The sequence below is a fragment of the Cricetulus griseus genome, chromosome 2 (genome assembly GCF_003668045.3).
Source record: "Cricetulus griseus strain 17A/GY chromosome 2, alternate assembly CriGri-PICRH-1.0, whole genome shotgun sequence".
Lineage (NCBI taxonomy): Eukaryota > Metazoa > Chordata > Mammalia > Rodentia > Cricetidae > Cricetulus > Cricetulus griseus.
Window position 1 is genome coordinate 107,377,612 of NC_048595.1, and position 25,421 is coordinate 107,403,032.

The 25,421-nt window shown below is 38.4% G+C and overlaps 1 protein-coding gene across 2 annotated transcripts in view; it reads right to left on the bottom strand.

Annotated features, from left to right (window-relative positions):
* Positions 1 to 2,265: 2,265 nt before the first annotated feature.
* The window catches only part of Rars2 (arginyl-tRNA synthetase 2, mitochondrial), a 47,057-nt gene continuing 23,901 nt past the window's right edge, over positions 2,266 to 25,421 (bottom strand). For both annotated transcript variants that reach the window (XM_027403408.2, XM_035439933.1), the window contains 14 exons: positions 25,073 to 25,156; positions 22,114 to 22,190; positions 16,986 to 17,144; positions 16,240 to 16,346; positions 14,350 to 14,445; positions 12,915 to 12,975; positions 11,088 to 11,164; positions 8,019 to 8,143; positions 6,765 to 6,832; positions 6,573 to 6,682; positions 6,060 to 6,155; positions 4,968 to 5,042; positions 2,845 to 2,908; positions 2,266 to 2,414 (listed from right to left, as the gene is read on the bottom strand). In XM_027403408.2, coding sequence (XP_027259209.1) covers positions 2,328 to 2,414; positions 2,845 to 2,908; positions 4,968 to 5,042; positions 6,060 to 6,155; positions 6,573 to 6,682; positions 6,765 to 6,832; positions 8,019 to 8,143; positions 11,088 to 11,164; positions 12,915 to 12,975; positions 14,350 to 14,445; positions 16,240 to 16,346; positions 16,986 to 17,144; positions 22,114 to 22,190; positions 25,073 to 25,156 — 1,286 coding nt within the window. In that variant the 3' untranslated portion in view covers positions 2,266 to 2,327. The remainder of the gene's footprint in view (positions 2,415 to 2,844; positions 2,909 to 4,967; positions 5,043 to 6,059; positions 6,156 to 6,572; positions 6,683 to 6,764; positions 6,833 to 8,018; positions 8,144 to 11,087; positions 11,165 to 12,914; positions 12,976 to 14,349; positions 14,446 to 16,239; positions 16,347 to 16,985; positions 17,145 to 22,113; positions 22,191 to 25,072; positions 25,157 to 25,421) is intronic.

Consider the following 25,421-nt stretch of genomic DNA (forward strand, 5'->3'; position numbering starts at 1 on the left):
GACTTTTTTCTATGTATGAAATTTTAACAAATAAGGGTTTTGTTTGCAAATAATAGCTATAATCTAATTCTTAACAAGCCTTGAGCGAAAAAAGAATTTCTGGGTAGGATTATAACATAATTAAGTCTTTTCAAAGAAGTGTACTTTTGAAGGCTTAGTCCCGGTATAATTTTACTTAAGACTGAAATATAGTGGTTTGAAGAGAAAACCAAAGAAGTGGAGAGGAAGAGCAGATATATTAAACATGTCCCAAGTGTACACGTTCATTCCATAGTTGGTTTGCTGTAGGAAGTTCAATGCTACTCTAAGAAGAAAATTAGCAAATCATTAGAATTGTGACTATATAATACTTACATTAAATGTAGCAGGCCAAATAGAAGTGCCTGGTGATAGTTATCAAACATAACACGTAGTACTTAACTGTTACCTAAATTAAGCTCGTATTATTGAATCAAGTCTGACAAACTACCTTGTCTGTATGTAGATACATGAAAGTCAAAACTCCATCTCAAATTATGCTATAATACTGGCCCACAAAAAAAAAAATCAGAATTCTTGCTATTTATATGGATATGTTCCCAACTTCACAGTTTGTTACTAGTACATTTAAGCTAAAGGTAAACCTGAGGTAAGTTCTCACGGGGAGAGGTGCCTACTCTGCCAAAGAGATGCTTCTTTACATACATTACCCCGTATTTGTTTCAGGAACTAGCTGCAATTAAAATAAAACTGGGGCCACCCTTCACCAATTATTTGATGAAAACAGGAGGTTATCTCAGTTATAAGAATAATTTTGGGCTGGGGAGATCGCTCAGCGGTTAAGAGCTCTGGTTGCTCTTCTAGAGGTCCTGAATTCCACTCCCCAGCAACCATATGGTGGCTCACAACCATCTATAATGAGATCTGGTGACCTCTTCTGACCTGCACACAGACATGCTGGCAAAAAACTGCATATTAAATAAATAAAATCTTAAACAAACAAAAAAGAATAATTCTAAAGCTGCTATGTCTCAGTCAGGTGATTCCATGGGCCATTTTGGAGCCTGTAGGGGTCTAACCTAGGTCCTCTGAATTTATGTCATGGCTTTGATGTTCTTGTGGGATTCCTCACAGTGGGAGTGGGGCTGTCTCTGACTTTTGCCTGCTTGTGGAACCCTTTTCCCCCTCCTGGCTTGCCTCATCCAGCCTTGATGTGATGGTATGTGCCTAGCCTTATTATAGCTTGTTATGTTGTGTTTGGTTGATATCCCTGGGAGGCCTGCTGTTTTCTTAGGGGAGCTGGAGGGGTGGGGATTTGGGGAAGAGGGAAGGTGGGGAGCAGAGAATGGAGAAAGTAGAGGTGAGGGAGGGGAAACTTCGGTTGGGATGTATATATAAGAAGAATTTAAAAAAAAATTTTTTTTTTTTTCTCTTAATCTCAGCACTAAGGCACATCTCAGAGTTCAAGTCAGCCTGGTATACATAGCGAGTTCCAGGCCAGCTGGGGCAACACAGACCTTGTCTCATATTTAAAAAAAAACAACAAAAAAAAGATTTCTGGGGCCAGCAAGATGGCTCAGGGGGTAAAGGTGCTTATGTGTATATTTATATGAGGCCTGAGCCTGACACCTGGAACCCACAATGTAAGGAAAGAACTTCTAAAAGTTGTCCTCTACCATCCCCGACAAGAAACAATAAATTGAAAAAAGGTTTTTGTTGGGGTCTAAATGTACAGGCTTCTAACCCTAACTGAGCGAAGCCAAATTCAAGGCCTGCCTAGGTTAAGATTTCAAAGTCAACCTGGGTAATTTACATGAGATTCTACTTCAATATAAAAAGTAAAAAAGAAAGATATGGACATAGCTTAGTGATAGAACCCTTGCTTCGTGTGCACAAGGTTCCAGGCTCAGTCTCTGGTAACACACACACACAAACCTATATCACAAGGTTTGAAATTTAAAAAAAGACTCAACTTAGTCTCTTACATGTTTGAATACCTACTGACCATGAGTAAATACACATTTTTTTTTTTTTTTAAGAGTAAAGATTGAGTAAGTTAATGTCACTGTATACATGTTCTGGTCAAGTGGTGGTGGTGTATGCCTTTAATCCCAGCATTCAGGAGGCGGAGGCAGGCAGATCTCTGTGGGTTTGAGACCAGCCAAGTTCCAGGATAGCCACTGTAGTTACTCAGAGAAACCCTGTCTGAAAACAACCCTCCCCCTAAACAATTATATAATTCTGGCACAGAATAATACTTAAAATTCTATTCTGAACAGCAAGCCATCTGATAACAACTAGAACTTGTTTGGCACTAAAAAACCCATACTTTAATTAGAAATTACATATTACATTCTATATACAGGTGTAATTCCAAGAAGCTTCATTCCATTGGCTAGGACAGAACGGACAGCTCTGAAAAGATGAAGTCTGGCCTACAAAAAAAAAAAAAAAAAAAAAAAAAAAGATTAAATGTTTAATAATATGTTAGCAAGAAGCAAAAAACAAATAAAAGAATGGTTTTAGAAGTAATTCTAATTTAAAAGTAGGAATTCTGCTTGATAGTCCTTTGCATACTGTAGAAAGGAGAAATGTATCCTAGTATCCCTTACAAAAAGAACAATATAGAAAGGGTGTGCAGCAGGAGTGTCAGAATTTGTCACTTGAACACCTGATGAAGAAGCATTTGATAGTCTACTATTTAAACAGATTGTTATGGCCCAATTACATCTATTACCTAAGTTCAAAGTTTACTGCTGTAATTAAATAACAGAAGATATTTCAGAAAAGTTCCTAAGACTAACATTTTATAATATTAATTCCAGCTGCTAAGGGGTTATATAGAGGGCATTCAATGGAACATACCCCAGCCACGTCAGCAGGACTGTCTTTTACTTGGAGTGTTTTATGAGCAATAGCTGCAAGGTGACTGGAAAAAAAGCAGAGAAATCACAGTGAAGACCAATAATAATTTCCTGTCCCATGATTCTGACACTTAAATCAGCACTTTAAGGAAAAGCCTAGAATCACTAAAGAAGCTAGCTGAAGTTATACAAGTTGAAATAAATGCATTTGCTTGTCTGTTATAAAGTAAAACACTAAACTCAAGCTTTAGTTTTTGAGATTTTGATCTCACTGTTTTATAGAAGAAAGGCATGCCTTCTAACAAGAAGCATTTCCTTATATAGACAACTTTTAAAAGGATAACATGGTGCATGTCAGTTGAGGTGGGACAGACTAGTTATCAATACACACACCCACACCCACACACCCACCACACAACCCCCCCCACACACACACCCACCATTCGGTTAAGGTGTGGCAGCAATGGGTCATGAAATGCACATGATAATCATTCAATTATTTTAAGTGACATTTCACTAGACTTTTTTGCTTTGCCTTAGCTATAATTGATTTTGTGTGTGTGAGTCTCTGCTTAAAACAATATGGACCCGACCACCCTGAAAACTGTCTGAGGCAAGGCTGGGACTCATCATTTCTCATCCCTTTAGCCATTATAGTTGTAGTACTTGCTCACCTCTGGACCTTTCCTCCTTCCCAGTCACTTCCCGATTACCACCTGCTGCTTCCTCCTGAGAAGCCCTCCCTCAGAGCTGGGTCAACAGCATCTCATATGTCCATTTTTGGCAATGCACATGTCACTGTGTTATAACTACCTTTGCCGTTGTCAATGCCTATGATTCTACCTTATATCACTAAATAAATACAATGAAATCTAATTGTCAGAGAAGATGTAACAATTCTTATAATTTAAAGGAAAAAGCAATTTTTAGGACAAGGGATTTGCTTATAAGAAACCTCTAGATGAAAGAGAAAATATAGGGGGCTGGCAAGATGGCTCAGCAGTGAAGAGTGCATGCTGCTCTTCCAGAGGACCGAGTTCCATTTCCAGCACTCATGTCAAGCAGATCACAATTGCCTGTAACTCCAGCTTTGAGGATCTGGTGGCCTCCAAAGGCACCCAAACACATATGGTGATACCATTTTCATCAAACTGTCTCTTACATTCAAAGAGACTGAACTTTGGCTGGACTTTATAGCTGAGTTAATATACCTGGAGGTCACTTAAAGCCTAGGCGGATACCTAGGCATGGATTTAGACTTTAACCTTCCTTAAGAGAACAATTTGACAACCAACCTTGTTTGTCTTGGGCTTCCCATGAGATTACTTTTTACAGCCTAAGCTAATGTAAGTTAGGCATTCTTCCACGTCCCTGACCTAGAGAGCAATGTATGTGTGTTTGAAAATAGCAGATACGACAAAAGCGACCTTATAAAATAAATATCTGCCAAGTGATGGTGGTGCACACCTTTAATCCCAGCACTCAGGAGGCAGAGGCAGGTGGATCTCTGAGTTCAAGACCAGCCTGGTCTACAAGAGCTAGTTCCAGGACAGGCTCCAAAGCCACAGAGAAACCTGGTCTCAAAAACCAAGAAAAACCAAAAACAACATCAACAAAAAATCCACCATAAAAGCTGAGACAGCATATGGATATTGCTTGATGATGGTAAGTTCACAGTGCTGTTTGCTTTTCTGAATGCTTCTTGATCAGCTCGAGTCAAGAAAGTTTCCTCCTGTGTAAAACTCTGATAAAGGTTTTATAGTCTCTTATTTCTTGCCCGTGTGATGCTGTCTCTTCTGTTCAATAGAGAGCAAAGCCCTTTGTTAGGGACAGACTAGACAAGCACAGGGGCAGCCTCATACAATGGGTACATTTACAGAGGCCAGTGACTCAAGCTCCAGAGAGATGAAAAGGGATGAAAAGAAGCTCTGCCTCACTCTTGGTTGAAGCACTCCAAGGGGAAGTGCTTTGATTGCTTTTTTCAATGTAGTGTCTACCATACTGAGACTGAGTTTATCATTACTTTAAATTAGCAAGCATGCCTGTGAGTGCACACACACATACACTTGAATAAAACTAAATCGTAAAAATATTTTGAAAAGAAAAAAGATTTTTAAAAATTACCTTAGAGTTAAAAGGTAGCTGACGATGTGCTTGGGTTGCAGGTCCTGAGAGGATTTATAGAGTACCTCGTCGAACCTAAAAGACGACAGGAACAGGCTGATCATTTGTTATCTGAAGCTGACATGATAAGATGATAAATCTTGGGTGTTAAGAAAGCATATGAAGCCGGGCAGTGGTGGTGCACATCTTTAATCCCAGCACTTAAGAGGCAGAGGCAGGTGGATCTCTGTGAGTTTGAGGCCAGCCTGGTCTACAGAGCTAGTTCCAGGACAGCCAAGGTGACACTGAGAAACCCTGTCACAGGTGTGGGGAGGGTGGGTTATGAAAAAAGACCTGAGTGCATTTGGTCACTAATGTGCATTTTTTCCTTTCATATAAATTCTTGATAGCAGAGACATTCTAGATCATCTTTATATCTCTTAGATCTAGTCCTGAGCAAAAACAGAAAAAGAAAAGCCCTTGCCAATTAAGGCAGCGAGTTCTGATTTCAAGGCTGAGGGAATCAGGAGAGCTTGTTTTCATTCACATACTAATTTTCTTAGCTGAAGAAAGAACTGCCAACCACTGTGGGCAGTCAAAGAAAATGCCTTCATAGACACATACCTACTTCCATGTTCTCTGATCTCTGAGACCAAGGTGTGGTCTGCCTGTGTGGTGGCTTAAGGCAGACAAATGCATAGGAGATTGAGAACTGAAGCCACAAGGCAAACTGGAGGATTCACAGTCTGAAAAGCAGCTCAGAGGGAGGGCTTTCCTTACCCAGTCATACGACAGACTCAGAGGATGTTCTTATTCAGGGACCATGCCCTTACTACACTTCACCTTTGGAGACCTCGAGCTTAGACCATATACTACTCCTTCGTGGCAGTGTATTTTTATGGTAGTATTTTTAAGGATAGGATTGACTTTGAATGTGGGCTTAATCTGTGTTCCCAGTCTGTCCTCAAAAGGCAGGTTCCTTTTGGGACCACCTATGCCTGTCTAGAGGCTGAGGGCAGCCTCTGAACTAATGACTCCAGGAGTCAGCAAAAAAAAAAATGCTCTCAATTTAGTTAGGGTATCAGCTTTGGTGATAACAGAAAAACCTCATACCTGAGAAGATGCTGGAGAATTGAAACAGACTGTGGCTCTTGTAAACAAGCAACGTTGACGTCATTGAGGTAACCACATCCAAAAGTCTCTTCCAAACTGTCACCAAAAGTTTAAACAAACGTGAAAGGATCAGTTTTTGAGGGTCCATAGGTACATGTGATGAATATTAGCTTTGGGTATCCATTCTTGATCTCCTTAATATAGCCCTGGACTTTGACACTAACACTGATATAAACCCTCATTTTCCTCAAATTATTTTCAGTTTCTCTTAAAATGTAGGTGACAGGATATTCTCTGGCAGAATTATTCTGAGGATGAAGTAAGGCAATATAGAAAAAAGTTTCTTACAACAGGTGATTGGTAAGTGCTAGTGATCTGCTGTACTTTACCACGTTTTGTATACAAAGCTTTGGAAAAGTCCAGAAAACAGGGCTAGCCACTGGTCTTAGAACCACACCAGGCAGGTTCCAGCCTAGGAAAGGATAGCCAAGCTTCCCTGAAGCCTCTTCTCACCTATAGAGGCGGGCATGGGTATACTGTAGGAAGACTCCAGTGTCCCCACGATTCTGGAGAACACGATCCCAACTGAACTGATAGTCAGATAAGAGCAAACCTTTGAAGTCCTAAAATGAGAGTACACCATTAACCCTGGATTTTTGTTATACACCAGACAAAAAGATCTCAGAGGAAGGAGTCATAACACACCTGGATGATGAGAGCGGCGAGCCCCACTCTTTCTGCAGTCTCCTGTGGGTTCTCCATTTTTTTTGTTGCTGAAACAGATAAAGGCAGCTATTTTCAACATGCACCATACTGTTGAGAATAATGGAACAGCATGCAAAAAAAAAAATAAAAAACTAAGATGATAATGAGTGCTTCACCTTCCTAATAGTCAGTTCTCCTACCTACATCAAAGAAGCATGAACTTGCATGCATGCATGCATGCATACACACATGCGTGCGCACGTGCACGTGTGCGCGCGCGCGCGCACACACACACACACACACACACACACACACACACACACACACACACACACTGTAAGGTATTAGATAAAACCCATACTTATTTTCCTAAGGGTGAAAAATAGCTGTATGATTTTAATTACTTGGATCCAATTTATAATGCAAAGACTTGGGCTGGAAGATAGCATAGTTGGTAAAGTGCTTGCCTAATATGGTATTCTGAATGAGAACCCCCCCACAAACTCATATTTGAATGTTTGGCTCCCAGTTGGTAGAACTGCTTGGAAAGGGTTAGGTGTGGCCTTGTTGGAGGAGGTGTGTCACTGAGGGGTGAGCTTGGAAGTTTCAAAAGCCCATGTCACTCCCAGTTAGCTCTCTCGGCCTCTTGCTTGTGGATCAAGATGTAGGCTCTCAGTTCCTGTTCCAGTGTCATGCCTGTCTGCCTGCTGCCATATTCCACACCATGATGGTCTGAACGCTAACCCTCTGAGCCCATCACCCCACATGAAATGCTTCCTTTTATATGTTGCTTTGGTTATGGTGTCTCATCACAGCAACAGAAAAGCATGACACCATGAAAGCACAAGGACCCAAATATGAAAACCAGAACTTGTTAAAAAAAAAAAAAGCAAACAAACCTGAGAGTAGTGGTTTGTGCATGTAATCCCAGTGCTAGGGAGGTTCAATGATGAGCCAGCCTAGCCAGTAAGAGATTATGTATGTTTTTTATAAAAAGTGGACAACGTCTGAGAACTCCTCTTGCCTCAACATGAATGTATGCATATGTGCACTTGTACACACACAGACATCTACAGAAATGCAAGTACGTCACAGGATGACTGACAACACACTGAGAACATTCAAGCTGTACGTGAAAAGAAGACTGAAGTTATATTCATGGACAACTGAATTACATGTCCAACTAATGAAAGCTACTTTTGATCAGGTTCAGTGGAAGTCCAAGAAAGCATAAAAGTAGCAAAGAGGATTTACTCTTAATGGAAGCCATGTTCTGTAGCATCCTTGATTGAACCTCATTTAAGACATCTTCCAGAAAAGTGACATCCCCTCTTCGAGTCTTCATTCCCTTTACTATCCCAAAAGCTACATGCTGGCACCTGAAATGGACAGGCATTTATTAACCAAAAGCTAAAAAGGTGCTAATGATGTGAGTATATCTTAGCACCCTTCCAGAAAACAAAGTTTTAACCTTATAGTAGAGTTTTAAAAAATTACTAAATAAATAGGATGTAGCCAGATATGGCATACATGATAGCAATTCAAGTGTTGGAAAATGGAAGCAGGAAGATTAGGAGTTCAAGGTCATTCTCAGTTACATACACAGTTCAAAGCTAGCTTCTGCAAGGGACCCTGTTTGAAACAAAAAATTCTCAATTTTTTTTTTAATGATTGAAAATCCTATTATGTACAGGTATATTTTCATTATTTGGTGGACAATCAGACTGATTTCATTGCCTTGTATTGTGAAAGAACATCAATGAACAAGGAAATGCAAGTTTCTTTAGTAGGATATGGAGCCCTTTGGGTAAATATACAGAAATGGTTTATCTGAGTCATGTGGTAGCTCCATACTGACTTCCACAGTGGTTGTACCAGTTTATACTTCCACCAGCACAGCAGTAGACACTTTTACTTTCTCTACATCCTTATAAGGATTTGTGGTCATTTGTTTTCTTGATAACAGTACTCCGATTGCAGTGAGATGGAATCTCAAGTAGTTGTAATTTGCATTTCCTTGGTTGCTTATAATATTGAATACTTTAAAAATATTTACTGGCGTACACACACACTTTTTTTTATTTATTATTATTTGGTTTTTTGTTGTTGTTTATTTGTTTGTTTTTGAGACAGGGTTTCTCTGTGTAATAGTCCTGGCTGTCCTGGAACTCACTATGTAGATCAGGCTGATCTCGAACTCACAGAGAGCCTCCTGATGCTGCCTCCTGACTACTGTGACATCATTTCTTAAGAGACCTCTTTGTTCAGTTTCATTGCTAATTTTTTGGTTTGGATATTTGTTTCCTTAATTAGTTTTCTTTAAAGTCTTATGCATTGTACATATTAATCCTCTATCATGTATAGTGTACACTTTCTTTACTGTTTCCTTTCTTGTATACATGCTTAACGTTATGAGGTTCCATCTGTTAGTTTGCCTTATTTTCTGTTTGCCTATAATTGTTTTTCCTACTTTTTCTTCTAGCAGTTTTAGATCTTATGTAAAGGTCTATGACCTCATTTGGAATTCATTTTTGTGCAATGTGTGAGAGCTAACTATCTACTCTCATTCTACATGTATAAACCCAATATATTATATTAAATGAGGTAACCCAGGCTCAGAAAAACAAACCCTGCTATATTCTCTCCTAACAGTTGTGTGTAGAGGCCAGGAAAGGGACTCATGAGAGTCCTGGGAAGGGGTGGGGCGGTGACAGTAAAACACAACTGATAGAGCAGTGCAGAGAGGAATAGAAGGGGTGGAAAGATTTAAGTGGGGATGGAGCTCAAAGAAGTGGGGGGAGCTTAATGGAGAGGGTCAACCAAAACTAAGAATGTATATGGAAGCTAAAAGTGAATCAGTTATTTTGTAAGCAAATTAAAAAATAGAATAACCTTTAAAACTTTGAATGATAATACTCTGTGTGGGTGCATAAACTGCTCCCAGAAGCCATAAGTTTATTAAAACAATAACAACAGCCAGGGTGTATACCACCTACGACTTGTTAGTCAGAAAAGCTCTTTGAGCCCCTAACGCAATACAAGCTACTTGGTTGTCCACCAATAGTATAAGACACAATATGCTTCAGTTACAGGACACTGAGAAACCAAGCTGGGACTGGGCTGCGAGTGTCCTCCCTGATGGCTAGCTTTCATGGTGTCAGAGGATATAAGCTGGGAGCAGAGGCATATTCAGTAATCTTACTCAGCTGTGGACCTTGCATGCTCTCTCTATTCCTGGCCTGCTGGACGAGATGCCCATTGGTGTGACACTGACAAGGCTGTTACAGGGGTAACTGACTTCTTTCTGGTTGGATTTCAGTCCCACTCCATAGAAGGGAATTCATACTAGATAATGTATACATTGCTAATGCTCACAGCTTGAATGCTCTTAAGCCTTAAGGAAGGAGGTACTAATGTTGTTTTGATAAATGGACATATTAGACTCATAAAAGTATCTTCTAAGTGTTGTCAGCTTTAGTCAGAGAAACTTCTTTATCCAGTGGGCAATAGTTATTGCGGAGTCTAACTACAGACTGACTGCTGAATGCTGAGCCCTAAATGTGACACCTAAATCACCCCAACCCCTCCAAGGTTCAGGGAACATTGTGGAAGGAGGAAGGAGGAGAGTGTTGTGGAATGATGTCTCCTACGTATGGCAGGGTCAATACATTAATGAACTCTGAAGCTGCCCAACACTGGCACCACAGAACATTCTCTCAGAATGGGTTGGGGCTCATGAGGACATATAGGCAGCTAATAGTTGCTAGTGAAGGGAGAGACATTTTTGTCTGTACTGTTGCCCCAAGAAAGTCATCCATGTTTCTATCAATAACATTTCACCCATATTCTTTAAGCAACCCTAATAAATCACTGGGCAGTAAGAAAATCACTCAATAGAAAGGGGGACTCATTAGGAAGGGGAGTGGAAGAAGAGAGGAATATGTGAATATGGTAAAAATGCAAAGTATACATGTACTAAGATATGTATAACTAAAATATGGTGAATAAAAAACAAAAAATAAGATTTTTTTTTTCAGTCCACTAAAGTTTCCCTTTACTAAGATAACCATTAGCTTGTGATGAAATTACTGGTTGTCTTTCTGAGGAAGAGGAAATGGATATTAATAACTGAAAACCGAAACACTGATAGTAGACATCCAATAAATACATCAGGACATAAATTAATACAAAAATCAATCTGTCTTTTCATACTAATGTCCTGAAAAGAGAACGAAACATAAATTAATGTAGTTATGTTTGAGGCTTGGCTGACATAAAGTATTAGTGGCCTTCCTAGGTAACAAACGACAACATGAATCCTACCTTTCTGCCCATTCATATCCCATGATCTTCAGTATTTGGAACACTTGCTGAAAATGACGTTTTTGCCCTTTGTCTGCCTTGAGGAAAGTTTTTGGAATTTAAATAAAACAAAACAAAGACAAGTTAATAGATAAAAATAGGCTTGTCCTAAATAAAAATTCACATTAGAAAAAAAAAGAGAAAAAAAATTCACATTAGAGTTTTGTTAGCCTAAAGCCATTGTCAGTATTTTAAATAAACGTACTAGGGGCGGGAGAATGGTTCAGTGATTAAGGGTATTTACGAGCTGCTCTTCCAGAGGACCCAAGTTTGGTTCCCGGCATCCACATTGAGCAGTTTACAACCCTAGCTCCAGGGGATCTGATTCCCTCTTCTGGTTTGTGGGTACCTGTACACACATGCATCATGCATAAACATATTAATCATTTCTTTCTCTCATACACATAAATAAAAATTAAAATAAATTTTAAACATAGAAGAGTGGAATACCAGTCAGCAATAAAAGGATCAAACTAGTGATAAAATGTCTGGGATGGATCTCAAGGGTAATCACTAAACTGGGAGGAAAAAATGATCTCAGAAAGTTACATATGATGCCATTTACACACCACTGCAAAAGTGACAACATCTGTAATGAAGATCAAGGCTCAGGCTGGAGGGAACTGTGATTCAGTGGTGGATCATCGGGGAGTCTGTCATGAATGTGGTTGTAGTTACACAGATCTCTACATGGGATACAGTTCCACAAAACCAGCCTATACCAAATGCATAGCAAAACTGATGAGATTAGAAAGTCAATCTGATTTTGACAAAGTACTTCCTGTGTCTGTAGAAGGGAGTAGGTGAAGGTTACTTAGAACCACAGCTAGTCTGAAATTGCTTGTCTTAAGGTATTACAAGATTTTAAAAGTTTTTTTGCTTTTTTTTTCTTTTTGAGACAGGGTTTCGCTGTGTAGCCCTGGCTGTCCTGGAATTTATTCTGTAGACCAGGCTGGCCTCAAATTCACAGAGTGCTGGGGTTAAAGATGTACGCCACTACTGCCTGAAAAGGCCTTTTTAAAACAACTCTAACATTTTATTTTTTTACACAAATAAAGCTTACATAATAATACTACAGTAAAATGAGTTGATACAGTTTTAAAATTTTATTTAAAAATTTAAAAAGATTTATTTATTTTATGTGTATGAATGTTCTATATGCATGTATGTCTGTCAACCACATGTGGGTACCTGCTGTTTTTCCATCCCTTGATGCAATTTTAAAAAGGGAAAAATTTCAAATTACAAACTCCTATTCCCAAAGCAAAATTAAAAAACATTCTTTTGAAATTCATCACTAGGACAAATACAACTGCCATTCAGTAACTTGTATATAGTAATTTCATATAACCACCTTCTTGATTTTGGTAATTTTTTTTCACTATGAAGCAATGTAAACTTTTGATTTTTTTAATTTTTTAAAAAATAAATTTAAAAGCAGTCACTATCTTAATCAACTTAGTATTTAATTATTTTTCATAGTTACAAGATTATTTTTACCACTTCACCATGGTTTCCTTTTTCTTTTTGCTGATGTGTGTGGGCACATGCTTGCACAGGCATTCATGCTGTGATTCACATGTGGAGGTCAGAGGACAATCATGTAGAGTTGATTCTCTCCTTCTATCATTACCTGGGTGTTAGAACTTGAACTGACATCATCAGTCTTACAAGGCAAGCACCTTACCCACTGAGCCATCTTCCTGGCCCTGGTTTCCTATTTCTGTATCTTTCTAGTCTCCATGAGGTAGGGTTTATAACCTTTTGTTTTTTATTGTAATTACTTACCACGTAAATCATTGTATCAAAATTGTACTTGTTCATGCGATCGATAGCAGCTGCAAGATCCCTGAAAAAAAAAGGGCAGTAATTACTTTTACTTACTTGGTGACAGGGAGACAATTCTATTTAAAAACTGTATTATTGTATAGCCTGGATTATATGAATCATCCTTGTAAAGTTCCAATCCACTTTGATAAGAAGGAATAACAAAATTGGGTTTGAAAAGAAACAACAATGCCCTGGAAAGTATAATTAAAAATCAACTAAAAATAAATAAAAGCTGTAGAGAAAATAATCATTAAAAAGTATTTTATGGGTGTTCTATAATTAACTAAGCCTTTACTGAAAAGAACCATCTTTGTTACTTTTCTACGATATATTTTCTCAAAGATCACAATTATAACACCTTCCTGACATGGGACTTCTGTTGAACTGGAAAACTTTGCACACTGGTGCAGGGCTTAGTTTCTTTAATTTGCCTAGCAATAGTTAGTTGCCACAAAGAAATTTTCTAATATATATGTACACACACACACACCTTTCAAGACATCCCGTTTTTTTTTTTCTCATTACCCTAATTGCAAGAAATTGATGAAGAGAAACATTAAAATGGAAAGAAATGAGTTCTCTGAGGGACTTTAAGAAAATTAATTGATTGTCTCAAGTTATTTGTAATAATGATGGTATTCAATAGCAAAAATACCATTATGTTATAAATTTACTTTGTGTAAAGCTGTTGGCATAGCTCAGTGAGTAGAACAGTGCTTGTCTAACATATGCATACTCTTGGGTTTTATTCCTAGTGCCACAATGGCAACAAGCCAATGTATATACTGGTTTATAACCTACTTAAAACTCAGGCCTGGGGACACTGGAACCTTCTGCCAGAAGTGTTTGGTTATGGCTGTTTCCTTGTTCTGCCTTCTCCTCCTTTTGGCTTTATTCTACAAATCACATGTGCTTAATAAGTGAAACTCTCATATATGAACACGTGCTCACTTACACAGGGTGAGGCATGGAGAAGCCCCCTTCCTAATGTTTCACAATATAATGAGGTTTGGCATTTACATGTATGTAAAATGGTCTTTAATGTGTAAGATCACCATTGAACCTTAACATGTTCATGACAATATGTACTTATAAAAACACTTAATATATGATTATGAAGGACCATGGACAGAATGATTATGTTCTGTTATGAACAGCTTATGATAGTCAATAAATTTTAGTATAGAGTCCCACTCTTCTGATATTAAATCTTTCTGGAAATTGCAACTGGCAATCAACAAAAACCCAGCAAATCTTAAAATATGCAAATCAATTTACAGTTTGCAATTAGGATTTTTAAAAAACAGTTTGGAGGATAAGATGACTACCCTGCTTTAATCTTGGGACAAAGAGTATGAAGTCTCACACTGCAATGTTCACAGACACTACATACCTGGTTGCATAGAGAGAAGTTCCATCACTTCGCTTCACAGTGCAGATAGAAGAGAGGTCACCAGTCTCAGAGAGATCTACTACAACATTTCCCGTTCTAGAAAATGCAAAAGAGAAAACCCTAAGTCAACATAATTATTCTACTTTGAAGGTAGAATATCTAAAGCATTCTTGACAAACCAGAAGCTATTTTTATTGATCATAGAACTGTAAGTAGTATCAGTTCAGGCTATCTATAAGCAACAACTGTCAAAACCATTAGGTTAGCTGATATGGTGGAAACTAAAACTACAATGATAGCTCCTCATTTGAGTTAGAATGCCTTTTATTTAAACAAATAAAAAAAAAGGAATGGCAAGTATTGACAGAGAAGTGGAAAAATGGGATCCTTATGTACCCATTTGTAATGTAATTTGAATGTAAGTTAGTATAACTATTAGAGACAGTAGTAAAGAGGTCCCTGAAAAACATTAAAATAAAGAATTACTCTTTAATACAGTAATTCTATTTCTGGATATGTATCCAAATAATTAAAATTATTGTGTTGAAAAAATATCACACTGCCTTGTCCACAGTAGCATTATCTATAATAGTCAAGACATGAACTCAACCTCAGTGTCCATCTGCTCATAGATTTTAAAGATGTGATATACACATAACGTGAAATACTCCTCCTCAGGCCTTAGAAATGAAATGTCATTTGTGACAACACAAATAAGCCAGGAGATATTTTGCTCAGAGAAATAAGTAAGGCACAAAAGAAAACAAAAATTTCATGACACCACAAGTGAAATTCAGAAGAATAGTTAAGTTACCAGAGGTAGGAAGGGGAGATGTTAGTTAAAGGTACAAAGTTGCAGTTGGAAAGAGTATGTTCTAGAAATCTACTGTACCAGATGGCAACAATTAATTACAATTTAATATTCATATCACAGGAGATATGCACATAGTTAATTCTCACCACAGCTAAGTGTACCAATGTGCTTAATTTGGACATACCATAACGAGCATATGCATCAAAACATCAAGATACAATAACACAAAAATGCAAAATTTGCTTTGTCAAGTTTCTCAAAATGTAAAATTCCACAAGGCAACAATGTCAATAAGGATGCACTACCATCCTCTCTTGACTTTACACCTATTTTCATATGTTGACTTAAATATTTTTTTAAACTGGTAGCTGGTTTTTTTTCCCCCAAAAGTCAAAGTTAAGCCACAAAAGTATGTTCTATTTCTGTTTTTCAAATTATCAATTTCTGTAACCGGAGGAGGCCACATTGTCTTTGTTCTTCAGTTCCCTCCTATGAACAGGTGCCATCCTTTCTCCTATGAATATCAGACCTTGACTGTGATAACGACATATAGCACACGAGAAAACAGCTCTTACTTGATGCATAGTTCACACCAGCCTGGAACTCAAGAATCTCCTGTCTCAGCCTACTGCATGCAGAAATTACAGGTAAGTTTTCCCACCCACAGTTTGGGAAAGTATTTTTTTGGAAACATGGTCTCACATGTGGCCCTGACTATCATGGAACTCACAGAGAACCTCCGGCCTCTGCTTCCCAAGTGCTGAGATTAATGGTTTGTAACACCATACCTGGCAAGAGAAAGTACAAATGGCAAAAAGGCTATAGACCTTATCCTTGTCCTCACTCAGGGACTGTATTAGCACCAGTGTCAAAGAACACACCTGACTAAAGTGCAGTAACCTGGGGCTGGGTGTGGTGGCCCATGCCTTTAATCCCATCACTTGAGAGGCAGAGGCTGGAGGATCTCTGTGCTTTTCAGGCTAGCTTCCTGTACTAGGCTAGCCATGACTACACAGTGAGTCACAATCTTCAAGAAAAAAAAAAAAAAAAAAGAAAGAATAGTAACTCGATCATACACTGTTTTCTGTAGAAGTCCTTTGCTGTCCAGCAGCTTTACAACATCTCGAGATTTTTCACGATAAAATGATTCTCCTGAATATTCATCAAAGTGTATTCCAAGGCGCTAAGAAGATTCATAAATATGGGGAAAATGTTGGTTAATTTATTACATAAAGACAAAACTAAAGATGTCTTACCACCCACCACAAAGATGGGAAAATAAAGTTTCTACTTCCTAATGACTCACAGCACCACTGGCTCCATCCTCAGTGTTTGCCACGGAGCCACAGGTATCCATGGCTTCAGAATCTAGAAGGCACTGGACATTTACTGTGACAGTTCTCCATCACACTCCCGGCATTCACGAAGCCAAGGGCAACTGCAGATGCTTGTAAGACCAGAAGTCTGCACTACCCTGTACAGCCCTGGAAAAAGGCACCCATAATGCTCCAATCTAGCCCTCTTAGCTCTCCTTTCATATGCTCTTTGCCTTGCTCACTTACTCCCGCTACAGAGTCTTCTTTACCGCCATCTAATACTATCTCAAAAGTGATGTTTCTCAAGAGAATAAGGGCTAGAGTAGTGTTAACCTGGCACTACTTGGAGTTATTTGGTATTTTAGGTCTCTCCCCCAAGAACATCATTTGACTGAATTTTCAACTAAACTAACGATCTACTTTTAAATAAGAGCTTCGGCAGCAGGCGGTAAGCAGCAGTCCCAGCAAAGAGGCACAGCACCGGGAACACAGAGATTCTGGGATACCTTGTAAATCTGGATGTACTCTTCAATGCTCAAGTCCCGAAATCTTTGCCACAGTGAAAGTGCCTGAGTGTCACCCAGTTCCAGGCGATGGAAGAATTCGTGTGCCAATTTCGCAATATTTTTATCATCTGTAGCTTCTTTATTAACTTGCACATAAACCTAAAAGTACATTAAATACATCATTATACACTGTTATCTCCATACACAATCCTGAGAGTCCCCATGGAAAGTTAGCTGAGTGGCCCATAGCAAAGTGACTTCCTTTTCTCCTTTCACTAATGGTCTCTTTGTTCAAATGGCAATTTAACCTTTTGAAATCTCATTGAGAAAGGCTAATGAAGGTAATCCAGCAAATAAAAAATAAACAGAAGATTTAACATATATTTTAAAAGTCTGTTTTCCTGTTCTTTGACAGTTTCCCATGTCACAATACATCCCAGTTATGCTTTCCCTCCATTCTCTCTCATCCCTCTCTCAACAGAGGGTAATGACTCCCTGATCCCTGAATCTATCAGGAGCAAATAACTGAGCAGGGAGGGGTGGGAATTTCTGAGCCTTTCCTTCATCCGCCCCTGACTACTCCCCAGCCCATCCTTTTCAGATGTAGCTCAGGAGCCATTTGTAATGAAAAAATGTATTCTCTTAATCTATAAAAGACTAGAAAAACAGGTGATGACTGCAAACAGAATAAGTTTAACTACACTCCACCTTGGCGCTTAAGCATGATTCTGGACAGGCATTTTACGGGTTTATGTCCAACTTGGCTGGTTTAGTTCTATATTAAACTGGAAAGGTATGGGGTTAGTGGTTTACTAAGGGCTAACTTCTAATGCAGTTTTAATTGGTTTTCAATATCCACAATATACTATTAATAAATGATAAAATATAATTCAGTTAGGATTGAAGTTATACATATACACTAGACAGACTTTACCTGGAAATTGTAACTCACTTCCAGATTGAAATATGAATGATACCAGAAGATTATTAAACTAAAGTAATATAAAGGCTATATAAATTAGTAAAAAACCTACAAAACAATGAGGCTTCATAATTTTTTATAATATTAAAACATCATGGCAACAACATTTGCATAGAAAAAAATTTTATTGTTGCAGAAGACAAAAGGGGGGGTTACAAAGTTAGTCCCAGAACTCAAAAGTAGGCAGATATAAATGAAGAAATACTGCTAACTAAAGGTTTAAATTATCTACTTTTCCCTCCAGATCACAGGAATAGACAAATATATCCATGAATGGTCTGGAATTCTCACTTTGAGTCACACACATCTTGTGTATACATATAATGTACGAATATACACTGAATGACATTAAATTTCAGACTACTGTTACATTACCAGTCTAGCTTAAAATGCACAGCTGGCAATTATAGGTAAAATCACCGCAGAGAATGCTCCACAGTGTGGTACTAAAGAGGCAGATGAGCTGAGGGGCTAGGGAGACACACAGGCATGTGTGTCTGTTCCTTTCCCTGTTGCTGTGATGGAATAGTCAGTCAGACAGAGCTGCTTCAGGAAGGAAGTGTTTATCTTCGTTCAAAGTTCATGGCAGCAGGAGCTGGTCACATTGAACCACAGCCATAAAGCAGAAAGATAACTACTTGTGCTTAGCAAGCCTTCTCCCTCCCTTTTCTGCAATCTAGAACCCAATCCTAGGGAAGAGTACATTAGAGGGTAGGCATTCCACATCAAGACCACCTCTCACAGTTGTGGTCAGAGCCCATCCGAACATAGCTACTCCCTCACAGGTGTGCCAGGCGGGTCCTCTCCTAGGTGATTTTAGACCTATCAAGCTGACAGACAACACCAATCATCACAACAGATATTCCGGGGACCCCCCTTAAAAACAAACAACAAAAAAACAGGTACCATGTGCTTATAATCCCAGTGTTGGGGTGTGGGAGCCAGGCAGATCTCTGTGGGGCTTGCTGGTTAGCCTAACTTAATAGGTGAGTTCCAGGATAGTGAGGGACCTTGTCTCAAAAACAAACAAACAAACAAAGGTACATAGCTACTGAGGAGGAAAGACACCTCAAGTTCACCTCTGACCTTTACACATACATGCAGTAACATATGCACACAGACAAAAATAAAATATACAAACAAAAATGAGCTCAAAATAAGGCTACCAGGGTGACCATGTCTCAGAATTTCAGTACATGTATTTTAAAGTTTCTATTGTTATTAATGTCTAGCTTTATTTCATTATGATATAATAAGAAAGAAAAAAAATCTCAATTCTAGTAATTGTTAAAGTCTTGCTTTATGTTGCTAACTATGACTTATTTTAAAGAAACCTCTTAAGGCCTTCTGAAAGAATGTGTTCTGAAACAAGTAGTATGCAAGCACTGAGAAAGACCCTTCCCCCCATCCCTCACTGTGAGAGCAATGGCACCCTAGGTGTTTGCACGTGTGAAGCACATGACCTACCTCTGAGTCACACACATCCCAGTCCTCAGAGTCTCAATGTTAAAAGAATTACAGAAATTAAAAGTCTTTGCACAGGGCGGTGGTGGTGCACGCCTTTAATCCCAGCCTGGTCTACAAGAAATAGTTCGAGGACAGTCTCCAAAGCTACAATTAACAATAAAGTTTAAAATTTCTGGCTAAAAAAAAATCCATCTTCCAAATTTGTCATCAAATTTCTTCTCAATTTCTTCAGTGCATATGAAAAATATTTGAACCTTAATCTTTTTTTATATGTGGTTTCTCTTATTTTTATTTTATTTGCTATGTAATAGAGTAAAGACATCTTTCTCTTTCTGTTTTGTTTCTTTGAAACTAGGGAATACATCCTTCTGCTTCTACTTCCCAAGTTCTAGAATTACGGCACATGCCACTGTGCCTGGTAAAAATGCATTTTCTCCAAAAACTGGGACTTGAACCAGTCTTGTGAATGCTAAGCTAGTGCTCTACCACTGAGTAATTGGCCCAGCCTCTGAATCTCATTCAAGGATGATACTAACTTTTGCAGAACAGTGTACACTAGTTCATGTTGAAAACAGTATGGTTTGCACAATTCAGTGAGGTCAGATACAACTCTGTATACCTTGTCCTTATGAGGTGTGTCCCCATTCTTATGCTACACACATACTACAGTGTTACAACAGAAAGCAGTGGGTGGGTAAAAAGGCATGCATTTTCTGAAGGCCTGGGTAGAGGGAAAGAGAATTGCCTAGACTGAGGAGAGGACTGGGAGCACTGCCATGAACATCAGCAGCCGAGGAGCCCAAGCCTCAGAGGGCACTAGTCCTGGTCTACACAGGATGCTGGTGTTCTCTAGTTCTTCTAGGCCTGGAGGACCGGTGAGAGCACCCAGCTGAAGGCTGCAACATGAAGAGAGCTGCATGTCTCCCAGGATTGGTGAGTTACTGTATATATCAGAGAACAGTTTGGACTGAAGACAATAGGCCTGGGTCTGGGAACAATTGGCTAAAAAAATGCCATTTTTCTAAGTATCAAAACATAATACAGAAAATAATTATAGAGTGAGAGGGAATATTTTACTTATTGATAATCATAAAGTAGACTTAATTTTTAAGCTCTTATCTATCAGACCTTAATGGAAAAGATAGACTAAGTTTTTAATGTAAATCAAAATGTAAGTCTTGAATGTATGGTGCAGGACTGGAGAGATGGCTCAGTGGTTCAAAGCACCTCTGCTCTGCCAGAAGCCCTGTGTTCAGTTCCTAGCACCCACATGAGTTGGCTCAAATTCACTGTAACTCTAGCTTACAAGGAATCCAATGCCTCTGAGGGCACCTGCACTCATGTGAACATATCCACCCACACATACACACAACTAAAAATAATACAAATAAAAAGAAGAAAGTGCTGGGCGTTGGTGGCGCACGCCTTTAATCCCAGTACTCGGGAGGTAGAGGCAGGCGGATCTCTGTGAGTTCGAGGCCAGCCTGGTCTCCAGAGCTAGTGCCAGGATAGGCTCCAAAGCTACACAGAGAAACCCTGTCTCGAAAAACAAAAACAAAAACAACAACAACAACAACAACAACAAAAGGAAGAAGAAAGCAAATGTGGTGCAGGCATAAACTCTAGAAAAATAGAGAATGCAACTTTACTCCATAGCTAGCTTCAAGGGAAAAACCAAATGACAAATGTCCTCTGACTTCTTTGGCTAGGGATGTAGAACATTATTTTGGTGAGAATTCTTCCTTACAGAGACAGACCATCTGTAGTCTGGTCCCCTGTACATCACTAACATGTCTGACAGAGAAAACAAATGAGACAATGAAAATGAAATTCAACTATGGAGGTTACTTGGGGAGGACAAGAAACCTGGGAGATAGAGAATAAAACTATCCAAATGACAAAATGAAGAAAACAGGGCGTTCATGCTGGGCAACCCTCAGGAAGAAATGAATGACTTAATAAAAAAATTAAAAATTCAGAGTAAAATTTATATAGTGGTTTTCTTGTACAACAATAAAAGGGCAAAAAAAAAAAAAAAAGCATACTCTAAAAATTGATAAATCTTGCCGGGCGGTAGTGGCACATGCCTTTAATTCCAGCACTCGGGAGGCAGAGGCAGGTGGACCTCTGTGAGTTCGAGACCAGCCTAGTCTACAAGAGCTAGTTCCAGAACAGGCTCCAAAGCCACAGAGAAACGCTTTCTCAAAAAACCAAAAACAAACAAACCAACAAACCAACAAACAAACAAAAAAGACAAATTTCAGTGAATCATAATGCCAGGAAGTAAGATGAAATATATAGACTGTCAGATCATAGAGAAAGCTTTGTCAGTGTCTTTCTTAGCTACCAGCCTGTGGGAGACTGTATAGCACAGGCTGGCCCCCTGAGGGCTAGGACTATCAATGTGTGCTGCGTGGCCAGATCCTACATGCTGCTTTTAAGATGACTCTACACACCTGGGGAAATACTGCCTAAAATCAAGTAAAACAGAATTAAACAACAACAACAAAAACAAACAATAACAACAACAACAACAACAACAAAACAAAACCACTTGGACTTAGAACTGAAATCATTCAGGTCTTAGACCCTCATTAATTCAAAAGATATTCTCTAAACACCGTTGTAGAATATTCTGGAAATGTTAAAGCATTTCCTGATGCTGCCTTACCAGCTTACCTCAAAGAGATGCTGTAAAGGGTTGGACTGGAGTTTTTCTTCATAGCCAAACAGCTGGAAACCAGTTCCCAGCAGACCTGTCAAGATAATGAGTAAATAAAAAATTATACAATAAAATAACATAACAGTCATGGTGAGAAAAGGTATAATTCTATAAAAAGATGAACTTCTCAATTTATATACCCTGAGAATTACTGTTATATATAAGGCATATCTTATAAAATGACACATTTGAAAAAAACACTGAATCACATAGTCCATACTGTAATGGAGTTTTAGAGACTGTGAGTTCATCCAACAAAAAGGTCTAGGATCACTTTATCTTTGCACCCAGTAACTCCTTGGCAGACAATAAAAAAAACAAACATTTATTGAACAGTAACTTTGTGAGGCACTAGATATTCAAAATTATACTAATACTCAAAAAACACTGAATAGAAGTGATTTAAACTTTGTTTCTGAATGTGGAAGTATTGGTAAGAATGTCATGTTATACTTGTTTTGAAGTAACTGAAAAACAACAAACAAAAAGATAAAACTGAAACATCTACAATTACTTTCCCATTTGAGGTTTAAGTGTGAAATGTTTCCTATAAGCTCCTTTAGAACATGTGGTCCCTAGCTGTGGGTGCCCTTTCCCAAGCTGGTGGAATCTTTAGGAGGTTAAGTGGCTCGTTGATGATAGTCCTTGCAGTTTTACAGTCTGGCTCTACTTTCTCTCTGTACCCTGCTTCCTGACTGCACAAACAACAAAACCAGCTATTTCATGTCCTTTCTGCACACCTTCCGTAACATGAGAGTATGCAATGTTCTAGATCCTAGAGAACCCACTAAGAAAGATGATTAAAGTTATGTGATTATGATTCAGGGTATTGGGAGCAAAATGTGGAAAGATACCCAGTATATACTAAAAAGAAGGTGGGAAAAGAAAAACTATTCTATTTACCATTTAGTCTGATACATACTGAAAAACGAATTCTATGCACAGAAGCCATGTGCCAACTTTCAAAAGGGATTGCTGAAAGAAAAATTGAATTCTTCTACAATGATGGTTATAATGGAATGCTGACAGATGATTAATTACAATATTCCTATATTGTGGAATATTAGCTTAAGATGTGTTACATTCATTTATGCTATAGACTATTTGTTTAATGATACAAATATGTGTTGCATTCTTATATGTTGCATTAGTTTAACTCTGTAAAACTGTGTTACTTTGCCTGCCTCAAACACTTGATTGGTCTAATAAAGAGCAAAACAGCCAATAGCTAGAAGGAGAAAGGATAGGCAGGGCTTGGGGGGGGGGGCAGAGAGAATAAATAGGGGAAATATAGGGAAAAACGAGAGTGCAAGAAAAGGAGAAGAGAAGGACTCCAGGGGCCAGCCTCCTAGACACCCAGACAGCCACAGAGTTAGAAGGAAAGAAAGTTATATAGACTAAAGAAAGGTAAAAAGCTCAGAGGCAAAACAGAGAAAACGGAACAATTTAAGTTAGAAAAGCTGGCTAGAAACAAACCAAACTAAGGCTGGGCAGTCATAAGTAAGAATAAGTGTCTATGTATTTATTTGGGAGCTGGGTGGAGAGTTCCCAAAAGTAAAACAAAGACAACTATATTCTTATATAGAAAAATATTATAAAATCCTTCCACCAAATTTTGATGACTATTCAAATCATATACTTGCTGAAGCCTGTGAAATGTCTAAAGCAGTCAAAGGAATAAAAAGTAGATGCTATCTATGATGTCTTGATTATTTACCCAGAGCTTAAACTTTGACTACCAGCTGCTGTGAACTGAACAGATGATTAAAAGGTTTAAGCTCTGTTTCTAAGGTCTGAAAATATGTTCAGCAACTGAAGTAATTACTACACATAGAGAAGGTCATAATGAATCTCTTATGAAAAAGTTTCTTTAATGAAGTGGACTTTCTTTTAGGAACTATGATTTCATGTTACTGGATGTGGTACATAAACATGTTAGTGATTTTCAGAAGTGGTGCCTACCATACACTTTCACAGGAGCCTTACAGTACTGCCTAGCTTTGTCTCATACGTGCCACACATTGTGGATACAAAAATAATTACAGCGTAGTCTATATTTTCAAGGAATTAGACACACACACACACACACACACACACACACACACACACACACACACACACACACGAGTGATACAACAAAAATCCTAGTGAGAGCCTCCTTCTAGGAATCTGCTGATATGCAAAGCCCATATCTTTCTGTCAGAGAATGTAGCAGTATGGTCGGATCTTAAAAACATTACAAGATGGTATTCAGTGTGCATCCAGTCCCTCACAATCATAACTACTTCACCTGTCTTGCCTTCCATATACTGAGGTTACTGGGTTATATGAACCACAACATTTCTAAATGACCTTAGACAAAATTTACAGCGTGTAACTGTTTGGGTCTCACCCTTTTCCTTCTGACCTCCATCTTCTCTACTGAAGAGTTCAAGAGAAAGCCAAAGTATACTGCTTTGTTTTACCTCTGGGCTATTTGGTCATATAATAATAGTTCCATTTCTCATAAGATAGGGGGTGGAGGGGTGTTGGAACTCACTAGATTTAAAAATGGCAGGCTTTGGCTGAGATGGTTAAATGTATAGACATTTAACCAATAAAGGTACGCCACTTTTCATTAGTAAAGGCTTAGTGTGTGTGTTAAGTGTACTAACTTAGTAGGTATTGCTGTATGTCAATTTAATTATATGGTGAGAATTATATAGAATATGTATCTTTATAGGCAGATAGAGCTCAGTGGTAGTTCATGTGCCAGGTATACAGGAGATCCGAGGTTCAATTCCTAGCACCACAGATACATTACACTATTTTATCTGACATGGAGCTTGTCTGCATTCCACACAGATGATCAAATGATATAGTACTTGGAACAATTGAGCCATATAATAAAATGAAAAGCATGTCAGACATACTTACCAAACTGCATGCCCCAATCTCCAATGTAATTTATTCTTGTTACTCGATGTCCTAAAGCTTCTTTTAGGTTTGCTATAAAATTTCCTAGTCATAAAGAAATATGATCTTATTTTTAAAATCCATTTTGGCTTTAAAACTTGGTACTTCTTTATTATCAAGTTATAACATAGAAAATCCTTTTAACAAAACATACCAACTCAATCTTTTCTACTAAAGCATTCATGATGTGTTTGCTTGTATGAGGACATGAAGCAAAGAATGACTTAGTGAGACATTGCAGGTTCCCATAATTTTCACAAAAGAGAATTTCCATCAGCATCATTACTGTCAGTTAGAAACACGTCTGAAT